We start from the raw sequence: 12,525 nt of genomic DNA, 5'->3' as shown, positions 1-12,525 counted from the left end.
GCTCTGGCCAAACTGGTCACCACATCCTGCCAGGGACAGGATCTCCAGGATGGTGGTGGCCATGTCGCTTGGGCAGCCTGAGGTTGCAAAGGCCCAGGAGATGTTGATCAACAGGCAAGAACGGAAGCGTCCCCGCGGATGGCTTCGGCAGTGAATTTCTCTTGTCATTTGATGAAAGTGTGAAGCGGTCCTGAAAAATGTGTTCTGTTGAGTCATTAATATCCTCCTCATTTGTGTGTGTTCTTCCGTAATGGCTCGGTAAAATACCCCCTGGGGTAACTTGACGCTGTTCTTACATGGTTCTTTAATTTTATGAGTAATTTGCAGGGAGGKCTGGGGCGGGGGGAGCTTTTCAATTGCTTTGGGTTTTAATGAAACGTGTCTCTGCTCTGCGGAGCTTGGGGTGGGCACGGAGGCAAAGCCACCAGCGCCTGCTCTGCTCCCTTGCTTGGGCTTGCGGGGACCCGCGTTCCTGTTTGTCCTGTGGCTTTTGTCCTGCATTCCCGGCAGCTTTGTGGGTTTTTCTGAAAACCAACTTTCATTTCAAAWGAACTAGGCATTATAAATTCCCATGCTGTTTTATTCTTCAGAATATGGCTARCTCTAATGTCCTGATTTTATTTATTTTCCATTAAATTCCTCCTTTCTCTGGTGGAACAAAATTCAGTACATTAAGCCGGATTCAGCGGCTCCACCGACACGCAGCAGCTGAATACGTATTTCTGTGGGCATCCTGGGGAGTGTGATTAAAACTGGCACTTTACAGGAAGGAAGTAAGAGGAGGGATCTAAAAAGAGAAAAATTCAAAAGCACTTTGTGCTGCTTCCTGAAGGCTTTGGGAAAATGTTGGAAAGAAGGGGAGAGAAAAATACTTGGAGCATCTCCTAATCTAAGCCACGTTGCCAGCTGCCTTTGAAGCACCAAGATACCACCAAGGAGGATGCAGTCCAGCTCAGCTAATGCAGGAGAACTTGCAAGGACATTTGTAATCAAAGGGTGACTTTTTTTTTTTTTTTTAAATTGAACCCGAGGAGGAAAGCTGTTTCTTCTGCAATTGTCTGGAGTTCAGGCCGAAGTACCACAAATTGCTTCTTTGTGGTTCATCATTCATCTTAAGGAAAACAGCTGGCTCCGGATCTTTCTGTTTCTCTTTTAGATCAGCTCTACTTCTTCCTTTGAAAAGCTGGTCTCRCTAGGAGCGTGCGTGGCTGTGTTGCTGGAATTAAAACTGGATTTTAGGGCTGTGCAAGCAAGTGAGGAAGCCGGGTTCTCCGGGAGCGCTCCAACCTGTGGTGGAAACAATTATGGACATATTTTTGCCTCACTTCTCCTTCTAAACAAAAACTGTCACCAAAGCTTTCCCAAAACTTTGAATTTCCAGAAATCATTTGTTTCAGTGAAAATATTCTGAAAGCTTTAAATGAAAAGAGTGAGTCTCCATTTCTGAGGTTTGTGTATCTCGCACACTAATAAGAGTTTGGTGGCCGTTACCTAATCATTTATTTTTCACAAAACCAGCTGCCCAGCCCGGCTGCGTCTTGTGATTCTGCTCGAGTCTTGACGAGCTGCAGCAGCACCATTACACCCGACGGAACACTTGGCTTTGGCTGATTGGCAGAGAAGGGGTAGCAAATGAAACCCACTTTCACATGAAAGACAAATAATAAGAGCAGAAGAGAYGAGCGTATCTTAATCAAATATGCAAATCGAGGCATTTCGCCATTTGCATGAAGCATTTGTGGGTCCCTCATGCAGGCGGTAGCGCAGAGGCCAGGTGGATCTGCTGGGGTTTGCCCTAAGCCATCGATGGTGCTGGGCAAGCAGTGCACYGAGCTCATGGTGACCGTGATGTCTCACCGGGGTCGTGCACCACGCAAAGCATGGCATGYTTTGCAGTTGAAAGCTAATGCAGGCTCTCCTGGTCTCTCTCAGTGTCTCTCCTTCATTGTTACCGTCCATCGGGGGTCTTTTTGCTTCAATAGTCCTTGCACAGCGTGGCCGTGTACTGACCTTTGCTTATCTGGCAGAATTATAATGGCAGTTGGAGACAGTGATAATAAACTTGTCTTAAAATGCTGGAAATGATTTGAACTTCACTGAGATTSGTTTGGGACGGGTAACAAGACCTGCTCTGTGCCTCCAACTGATGCAAGGCAACCAGATTCTCCTCAGTGTTGGTGCAAAGTTCTTCTCAAACTTTCTGGTCATAATCCAGACKGTCTCCAAAGAGTGTTAGGGGTTACCTGCATTATAGCGGTGTCTAGAGATGTAAGGGAAGACCAAGGCTCGTTGTGCTATMCCTTGCACAAATTCAGGAGCTGGACCCAAGAGTGAAGGGAGGCTCTTGAGTTTCTGTAGCTGAACCCATGAACTGCTCTCTGGCCACTCAAATATTTAAACTATCAGGTGGGATCAGGTAGGACCATGGGCCTGTTGGAATGAGTTGGCTGCCCATGGATGTGTGGACCCATTGCTTTGTTTCCCCTCATAGTCAGCTCGCACTGGGTGCTGCTGTTGYCCATCCAGGCTTCCCGTGGGGATGCGCTGGCACCAAGGAGCTTGGCCAGCAGGGACCTGGTCATTTTCAGAGGTCCCAGTGCAAACACCGTGGCAAATACGAGGTCAAAGAAGAGACATCTTGTAAATGGGCTGAGCTTTTTTGAAATAGTGGCTTTGAACGTCGGGATATAAATTCAGTGTCAGTGCTGCCTGACGTGCATTCATCTTTGTTTTACCTGGACCTTTCTCCCTGCCCCAGAAATCTTGCAATATAAGTAAGTAAGATAAAGAATGTGTAGGAGATATATTATTATGCCATTTTATAGGAAGGAAATTGAAGCATAAAAGCATTAAATTATTTATCCGGGCTCCCTCTGGAAGTCTGCGCAAGAGCCAGGTTTGCTGTAACCTGGCTTTCTTTGAACTCGTTCTCAAAATAAAAGGTTGGGATTCCAGTTCTATTGCAATCAATAGGAGTTGCCTTTTATTTCTGTGGATGCTATCATTTCACCTAAGTGCTTAGCAGGGGCTCCAGCCAGTGTAAGTGTTCTTCCATTTAGAAAGGTTTTTCTTCTGCTTTTCAGACCTCAAACAAGTGGAGGGCATGTTTGGACACACACAACCGGGTAGATATTGCAACAAAAGCCTGTTTTCTAAAGGAATTTACCCTCTGGGCTGCAGCCTGTTTCTTCATTGATGACATCTTATTATTTTGATGGTGGTGTTTGCACCCCGTATTGGCCTTCAAATACATTATTGATGCCAAAGAATTCTTCGCAAGTTTTACTTCTTCTCTGTTTTTCTCCCCAATCTAGATGGTCACCACAGACCTGTTCCTCCCTCCATCTGTGGTCTCGTGGCTTTGCTGCCCAAGGGCAGCTGCTCGTTCTGGGCAAGAGACCATTCCATGTGTTTCCCTCTGAGTCTAGGAGCAGGACTGAGGGCCCATTAATTCCTCAAATGCTTCAATCCTTCCTGTGATGTATGATGAATATTTTTGAAAATCTGTCAGTGGAAATGGAATAAATGGAAATCCCGGGTACTGAAAATACTTCCGAAAGTCTCCTTGATAATTAAGATCCTGCACAGGAACTGAGCTGTGTCTGCAGCTGCCACTGTTTAACACTTCTGTGGTCAAGCATTTACTTGTGGAGAACACAACCCTCCTCCCCTTCACTTGCATCTTGTTCCCAGCTCTCTAGAGCTTCCTTTGCAAAGAGGTAGTTTCCCTCTCCCCAAAAAAGGCTTCACTTCTATTTTGGTTTAATTTTTCCTTCTGCCACAGGTGTGCTGAATGACTCCGATCAGGCCAGTGATTCATTAATGAATTCCATGCCTAAACCTGTCCCTTAACCTTTCTCACTAAAAATATCCTGCGTAGCAAATAGTCACCTTGCTTTACCCCTCCTGTGAAGCTGAGTCATCGCTGGAAGTCCAAGACAACTGCTGCATGAAGGGTGCAAAACTTGGTCTTCCTGGGGAAGCCGGGCTGGGAAGGCAGGTGAGGACATTTTTGCAAGGAAGATGCTCAGCAGCTGAGGTTAGTGAATCCATCTCTGGCAGACAACGGGGTGAATATGCACAGAATGCACAGAATATGCACAGAATAATCCAGTGAAACTCATGAAACCCAGAAGATGCTTTGACAGTGTAATCCAAAGCCTGTATCCAACACCAATGCTCCTGGATAGCACTGGAGGCCTCCAGGGAAGTTGTGCCAAACATCTCCCATGTCTTCTGACTGTGCCTGGTGCAGGGAAGCAGCATTTCAGCATGTGAATAGTTTCCCTGCTGGCAGCCGTTTGGGAGCTGCGTCCTCCATACGGCGTGGCACCAGGTTTAATGAAGCATCGTTAAGGCTCTTAACTACAGAGAAAAGGGGAAGGAGGATCAGAGACATAATCAAAGCCTGCGCTCTGTTATCAATAACTGCAAGTGGCTCCGTAAATGTTCTACGTTCAGATGCTTTCGGTGCAGATCGGTGCAGGACCAGCTGTTTAAAAGAAGAGTGAAGTGTAGGAACAAGAACGTTTTAATCATTGCATCTCATTAGGGAGAATGAATCACTGAGAAAACRCTGTAAAAGGGCAGCTTTCATAAAGGAAATGGCTAGTCTGGCACAGAGCTTGAGGCGGAGGAAGCATAAATCGGAATTAAGAGGCGTGGGTTAGGATGGCTGTTTATTTTTAGTATCGCGCCACACAGGAGAGAAGGGAGCGGAGGCTGAGGTGAGGTTGGCTGGAAGATGATGATGCTGAATTTGGTAGGTAAGAAAACACCAAATTCCACGAAGGGTTTGAAGGCAGCAATGACAGGATTGCCCTGCGTTGCTGCAGTGAGGCAGCTCCAGCACGTCCAGCCAGGCTCTGAATCCAGACTCTTGGATTGGTGCATGGGGAGAGACAGCTGGAAAAGCAGGCAAGCTTTGCTGGGAGTGCCCAGGACTCTCTGGGAACATCAAACACGATCCTGGCCAGGGCTCTGGGTCTGTGCTGCAGACTGCACATATCTCTGTGATGGTGCAGCCCGAGCCTTGTGCCCACCTCGCTCCTTGGGGTGACGCCCCGGCTCGCTGGCGAGGGAATCCCGCCAGGACAAGCACAGGTCCYGTCTGTGCTTGTGCTGAGGAGGAGGGTAAAATCAAGCCTGCAGATRGGCTAAAGGAGCTTTAAAAGACAGGATGGGTGGCTTTTCTCTTAGGTTACGTAGTGGAGATGCTAATCCCAAGCTTGTATRTCTACAATATTTCTTTTAAAAAAATGAGTAGGAATAACAGGTTTTATCTCCTTTATCTCCGGGAGTCGCGTCTCTTTGGGAGCACGTGTCGTAGCTCGTGTTTTGGGGGGAAGTCTGGGGTCCTGGACCAGCCTTTGGGCATAGCAGGAGGATGTCCTCACAGGTTTCCAGAGTGTATTTAAGCATCATAAACACAGGAGAACTTGCCATTCTGCTCTCCATCCCCTTTCTTCTTTCCATCCCTCCTAGAGAAYGAGGCAGGTAGTTACAGAAAACTGACTTGGGTAAGAAACGTGGTTTAATATCCTGTTTTAATGGGATGTAAAGCGTCCTACAACATCTCTGCTATTTAAAAAATAGAATTTAAGCAAAAAAGATTTAAACCTTAATGCCAATTTTCACTAGATTAATATTTGACAGAGGGGATCAGGAGAGCTGATKAAATGCTTTGCACAGAGAATATCGAGAATTAAAGCACATTACAATATCTGTAGGTATAGTGGGATGCAATGAAAGGGGAAGCTGGAGGGAGAAAATAAAAATACTTTAATTAAGTCTGTGCATGCTGCAGCTTGGTGAAAGCAAGGTGTAACTGATGTGTGGCAATTCCCATTCACAGTGAGGCGGGAACAGGGGAAATACAGCGTGCGCAACAAGCGGCGGCCGACTGTTGCTTTGCAAGTTGCAAGGGGTTGTTGTGCTGCCGTTTGAGGTGGAGTTACAGGTTCCTTCTCTTGCCATAGTCCCCTTGTGTCTGAGCAGCCTCACTTTTGCATTTCATACTGGTCCCTGTATAAGACTTAGCCCATCACGCCCCTGTATTCCAGAACTAGTCAAATCACCCAACAGTTCCCAGCAATGCCGATTTAATGCGTGCGTCGCAGTTGCTCGCTCTATGAGATGCCTCATTGAGGGTCCCGGTGTGTCAGTTAATGCTGGGTGTTGTACAAACACAACAATATCATCTAGGAGCAAAACTGGGATTGGGATTTAATATCAGAGTTTCCGTTCCCGAGACCTGACATTGAAGGGCAGGTTTGGGATTTTGAATCGCAGCCCGGCTCGGGCTGGAGGATGGGAGGCTGCCCCAGGGCTGGGTCTTTCCATGGGTTGTTGGGGCTGTGCTGGGACCGAGCTGTTCCCAGGGACTCACGCCTTTCCTTTTCTCCCAGTGCAAGTTCCGGGCCCGGTGGAAAACCTGCGGGCTGTGTCCACGTCACCTACCTCGATCCTTGTCTCCTGGGACCCCCCTGCCTACGCAAACGGCCCCGTTCAGGGCTACCGGCTCTTCTGCACCGAGACTGCCACTGGAAAGGAGCAGGTGAGCGGGGACCCGCGTGGAAACGGGGCGGGTTCCTCCGGACTGCAAGTGCTAATAGTTGAACTTCCTTTGGATGCTGCTYATTTCATTGTGGTCCTAATTCTGTGAGAAGAATAGGTTTTGGGGGAKAAAATGGGAGAAAGCTCCCATGCTTCCTACACCTGGGAGCAGTTCAGGCTGTTTGCATGGACCACTRTCAGTTTTATTACTTTTATAAAAAGGTGATTTTCTAGGAATGCTGCAGTAGTTGCATGGACTACCCTGTGGGTGGAATGAGGTTTGTAATTACACGACCCAGCTGTGTAATAACCGCAGGCATCGGCAGCGCTGTGGCGGATGGTTCCATGCTCTTATGGGAAGTTTTGTGCTGCCTTCAGTTTTCTCTTTTCTTGCTTCATTTGACTGTCCTCTTCTCCCCAGAAGTTCCCTTTGAACTTTGTTTTCACCTTTATTTTCACCTTTGCCTTTATTTTCACCTTTCTTCTGTCTTCCTTCATTTTCCTGTCATGGACCAGTGGAGTGGGAGCAATTGGTTTAGCCAGAATAAGTTTTCTCCTGTGCCTGCAATAGTGCCTTGAGTAACCCAACAAAACTTTGAAGCACCGAAATCCAGGGTATCCCRAACCCTGTGCAAAGTTCCAGAGACACATACAGAGAACTGAGCTCTAACAGGCAAATCTGTTACAAATTACCCTTTATATCAACCTAAATAAGGATTTAGCTCTTCTTCTTAAAGAGTGAAAAGCTGCTCTCTAATCCGCTCATGCCTGGGCACCACTGTYGCTCTCGCTCGAACGTTGCCGCGTTGTAACCGCTGCTCGTTTCCGTGTGCTCAGACCGTGGAGGTGGACGGGCTCTCCTACAGGCTCGAAGGGCTGAAGAAGTTCACGGAATACGCGCTGCGCTTCCTGGCCTACAACCGCTACGGCCCCGGCGTCTCCACCGAGGAGCTCGTGGTCACCACCMTTTCCGACGGTGAGTCCAGCCCAGGAAAACTGGGAGATTCAGGAGCTCCCTGTCCAGTGGGACCTGCTGAGCTAGCCATCATCTCCAGTTATCATTGTCCCTATATCAAATTGTCAGATAGTGTGTTGTAGCCTTTATTTTCTCCTGAGCTTGGGCACAGGTTTGAGGCTTTCAACAGCAAATATTGTCTGTTCTATTTGCATTTGAAAAAAAAAAAAAAAAAAAAAAAGCCCAGATTTTTCTTGTAGCTCAAACAGCAGGCTGCAAAATGTGCCTGTGTTTCAATTTCTGCTCGGTCACAATGGTTGCACTGTCATTCCTCCAGAGCCTGCACTCTGCTTCGTGCGCCTTGCATGCTCCGAGTGATAAATTGAATTTTATTGTAAATTCGGAAGCACTTAGTTGTGTCTAATATCAAAACCTTCTACGTGCCTGACTCCTGTTGAAGGCAGTGGGTCTGATCGCCATGGCTGGCTAAAACAGGCGTGACATTATTGAAGGAATTTGGTCTACAAAAGTGTCAGAAACATCTAAATGGGAGGCAAATTCTCCCTGTAGTGTTTGTGCATGCAGAGCCCAGGATGTCTCACAGTCACACCGTGCTGATTTCTCTGAATACAGTTTTTGCTGCCAGACAGTTCTCACTGCTTGCAGGAGAAAGCAGAGTTCTACCAGGTGAAAGGGAAAACCTGATGCTTTCTGGGGGGATGAAGATTAACTGGAGTGATGAGAGTTTATAAACTAGCAGGCAGATCCCAAGGGAGCTTGATGTAATTACCTCCAAAATCATCAGTGACATGCCAGTTGTGAGATAGCGGAGACCTATAATTGGAGGAAATAGAAAGCTCTAAAAGGGAAGGTTAAGAGATTTTTATCGGTGGCAGCATTTTGTTTAAAGACCTTATAAGAAGTGTCAAGGTAAGCTTTGAAAGTAAGATTTGCAGACAGCTAATTTTCATAGAATATGAAGATACRGGTGTTCGGCTTGCCCTGTCCTGTGTTTGGATCATGACCTTAGGTCTCTTCCATGCCAGAAAATGTTTGGGTTTTTTCACCCTTGCCTATACAATCTGGGAATAGTCAGGGAGTGTGGTGTTGTGGCTTCAGCTGCCTCTGCCAAGCCAGCGAGGTGTTTCTGCAGCCAGCAGTGTGAGCTGAGCTAAGCACCGTGTCCGTGAGCACGGCTCAGCACGGTGCTGCATCGCTGGTGCTCTCCCAACCAACTGAAATCACTGCACGAGGTTATTAAGAATGGCAGTTGTGTGTCTGATGATACGTCTGCCTGGTGATCCAGTGCCTCCCAACGCTACTGGAAAAATCCACATGAGCGTCAGGATAGCATTAGTGGAGGCCCTAAAGATCCTGGAGCAGAGGAAGAGACAAGGGAGACATTGCAAAGCTCTCCCGTTGGCTTCGGCAGCAGCCAAGAGCACGTTGGTGGTCATCTCTGGTGACAACCATGGAAATCATGTCCTGCCTCAGTRCCACCTGCTCCCTGCAGCCCACAGTGTGACCAGGAGAGGAGCAGAAACGAGGAAAACATGTTCTGAAAGCGGGGTTTTAGATGCAGCAATGGCTCCATCCAGGTGTTCTGGATCCAAGCATCAGGTCTGGCATGGAAGAGCCGAAGGAGCAAGCGGGAACCTGGGTRCCTGGGGCCAGGAAGGAGCAGACAGGGAGTACCTGGGTCTGTCGTGCTGTTTTAGTCCCTTCTTCAGAGTCATCTGCGATCCCCACAGCTCGTTTGGCACCATTATTGTGCATTTGACACCTCTGCAATATTTTTTCAAGTGCTACTTATGTCTACCCATCTAATTCAGTTTTCCGTTGTAATACAGGCTGGGTCTTGGCAGAATAAATTACTTCACACTTATAATTATAAAAACAAAAGGAAAACAAGTGAAAATGAATATTTTGCATAATGTATGTAGATTTAATTCACACTGTGAAGTGTAGAACGGTGGCCCTGTACTCCACTTTGGTTTTAAATGTCATCATAAGTGAGGAAGGGAGAGATTGTTATTCATAAGCCTGAAAATTATCCTCAGCCAGCATTTCAGAACGCTTCACCTGTCTGGGAACAAAAATCATCACTAAAGAGGAGGCTTTTGTGAGACTGTTCCAGAAAACAGGAGCAGAATGTGGTGCATAGGTGCGTCTGGAAGGAGCCAGGGTTTATTTTGTTTTCTGTTTAAGCTGCAGTCTGTTTTGCAGGCTCCTGGACTGTGACCCATCTACCACCTTCACTTAGGAGTTGGCAAGTCTCCTCCGTTAGGATCCAGGGCTGGAAAAAAAGGACAAAAACTGGGTTTCCCAGGTGCTACCAGTGGCTTTCACCTCTGGATGAAACTATGTTTTGCTTTTCACACCTGGCTCTGCTTAGTGTTTGCTCTGCACCGTCTTTGGTGTTTGGAACAAAAGTGAAGGTCARAAAAGGTAGAAGAGCCTTGAAGATTGGTCAGTCTGAATTTCCTTTCTGTTTTAAACGTGACAGGACTGTTTTAAACTCTCCCTCTTCAGAGTGTGTCTGTGCTGGAGTGGGTTATTTCTCTCTCCAGTCCCGCTCGTTTGCCTTGGAGTGTGTGGCATGGTGTGTAGTTTCACAGAAAAGCCTATATTGTTTTTTTCCCCGCAGGTCTGTAGGCAGAAATTGTCTGCAAAGCTCTAGGATCTAATATATAGTCTAAGAAACATGGCCCAATCAAAGGGATTTAGTGTGGCTCTTCTATTGCAGGGACTGCAGAACCACGCACTTGCTCCATTTGCCAGATCTAGGAAAATACTATGTCTTTAATGTTTCGTTTCTGGTTTAAAAGCACAGCTCAGTTAGTATTTGGCCGAGCTGCATGCCATTTCAGAAGTGCTTTGAGCTATCGTGCTTATGAATTTATCAAAATGCATTTAATCGCAGCAATTGGCAGACAGTCTTATTTCATGCTTCCTGACTACTTGATTTAAACATAATTTAGATCCGTAATTATAATATGAATGCAGGTTTTTAGTGAAAATTACGGCTTGGAGTTGGCTAGACACGGGAGACGGCGTGTGCAGGTTCTCGGCCCCCGGTCGCTGCTCGCGGGCGCGTGCGCGGGGAGAGCGGCCGCGCGGAGCGGGCGCAGCGGGACCTGTCATGGAACCACAGAGCCCTCAAGGTTGGAAGGGACCCCTAGAGCTCATCCATTCCAACCCCTGCTCCAGGAGGGACACCCAGGGACACCTCCCTTGAGGTGTTTATAGACACTTATAGACACTTCTCCTCTCCAGGCTGACCAGGCCCAGCTCCCTCAGCCTGTGCTCACAGGGCAGATGTTCCAGGTCCCTGATCATCCTYGGAGCCTGCGCTGGGCTCTCTCCAGCACCTCCACCCCTGCGCCTCCGAGCTTGGAATCTCCTGGATAAATCCTCCTACCTCGGCCTGGCAGGCAAACCTCTCCTGTACAGTGAATTCCTCACAAATTATATTGTCCATCTTTATCTTTTTGGAACATGTACAGGTTTATATCCACCCACCYCTGCACCGAGGTGAGAATTTGTAGGAATTTTTGGATGAATCAACATTTTGGACATTTCGGGGTTGGACTGGATGGTATCTAGAGGTCCCTTCCAGCCTTAACCAGTCTGTGATTCTGGGATTTTTAGGGGGAACCAGGGTGTTTGCGGTGCTGGAAACAACCAGGGAGCTGCTCCCCATCCCGTCTCAGCTCGGCCATCAGGGCAGAAGCACCAACCCCCTGGAGCCATCCCAAACGCAACCGTGGCTTTTTTAATATATCCAGAAAGAAGAAAATGCCATTTTGGCCCTATTGCTGAATGGGGCTGTCCATGTTCATGACACTCGTGTGACTGATGCCAGGTAAAGCCAACCTACACCAACTTCCAATGGGCTAATTAAGCCATGACTAATGAACAAAAAGCAATTTTTTCCCAGTGCATCCAATTTCTTCACTTGCTCAAGGCATAAAACTGGAGGAAGTAATTGTAACCTCGTAAACGCCTAGTCCGATAGAGGAATACTCGGCTTGTTGGGTAACTTGAAATATTAAATCAGAATCTCCTGGTAGTACAAAACGTCCCCTCGATTGGAGAAGGAACAAGAAATGAAGATGGACAATGTTGCTGTAACAGTGACTCTGAAGGTGATGCTGGATCTTGTCTGGGTTTGTTTCCTGTGCGATTGAAGATCTGGAAGAAGAGATGAAAATTTCATGGGTTGCGTTATAGATGAAGTGGAATTGTGAAGTGTGACAAAGAGTGACCAAGGAGAAATAATCAAAATAATAGAAAGTCAGAAAAGAAAAAATGGAGAAAAATGTGTCTGTTAAGGGAATAATATGAAATACTGGCAATTAGTATCAATTGTATGTAGAAGTAATGACAAGGGAAGTTGGCAGTGACTACGATTATTATAACAGAGGCTTTGCAGTTTAATTCTCTGGACAAAACCAGGACAGCCTGTTTTGCCTGTGGCGTGGAAACGTGTCATGACTCGGAGGACACAAACCGGAGAAATCCGATGGGATTTGTCCCATTGGGACATATGAGATCGGTGACGTCTCCTTGGTATTGCGGGGCATTGGGGAGATGGAGCATCATTAGCGCATGAGCAAAGTGCCACATCAGCTTTCCGCTGCGCCGAGCGGTGYGGAAGCGAACAAGGAGCAATTCCTCAATGGAAGAAGCCAAATAGCTCCTACAGCCTCTAATCCGGAGAGACAGGCGGGAGCTAAAGGGTGACTTGCCCGGGGCACCTGGCAGGTCATGGGGGAGCTGAGCCGGTCCCGACGCGCCCCGGCTGCTCCCGTGGGAAAGCAGTCCGGGATGGCGAAGAGCCAGGCCATCGAGGCAGTTATGAATACTCCTGGAGAACATATCTGCACATCACACTGCGGCAGAATGAGCAGCAAGGTCCCGAGCGTCGAGCTGGCGTTTCGAGGGATTCGCCGCGGATCCGGATAATTGCTGGCCCGGTGGCTCTCCCGAAGGTGAATCTCCGTGGTTCGGGG

The 12,525-nt window shown here is 47.6% G+C and overlaps 1 protein-coding gene across 1 annotated transcript in view; it reads left to right on the top strand.

The window, feature by feature from the left end:
* DCC (DCC netrin 1 receptor) overlaps window positions 1-12,525 on the top strand; it is a 349,458-nt gene that overhangs the window by 218,824 nt on the left and 118,109 nt on the right. Inside the window, exons 10-11 of the mRNA XM_026038936.1 lie at window positions 6,408-6,556; window positions 7,393-7,531. Coding sequence (XP_025894721.1) covers window positions 6,408-6,556; window positions 7,393-7,531 — 288 coding nt within the window. The remainder of the gene's footprint in view (window positions 1-6,407; window positions 6,557-7,392; window positions 7,532-12,525) is intronic.

This window comes from Nothoprocta perdicaria, unplaced genomic scaffold, assembly GCF_003342845.1.
Source record: "Nothoprocta perdicaria isolate Ctin4 unplaced genomic scaffold, notPer1 scaffold_10, whole genome shotgun sequence".
Lineage (NCBI taxonomy): Eukaryota > Metazoa > Chordata > Aves > Tinamiformes > Tinamidae > Nothoprocta > Nothoprocta perdicaria.
This window is presented reverse-complemented; position numbering and strand designations above follow the sequence as displayed.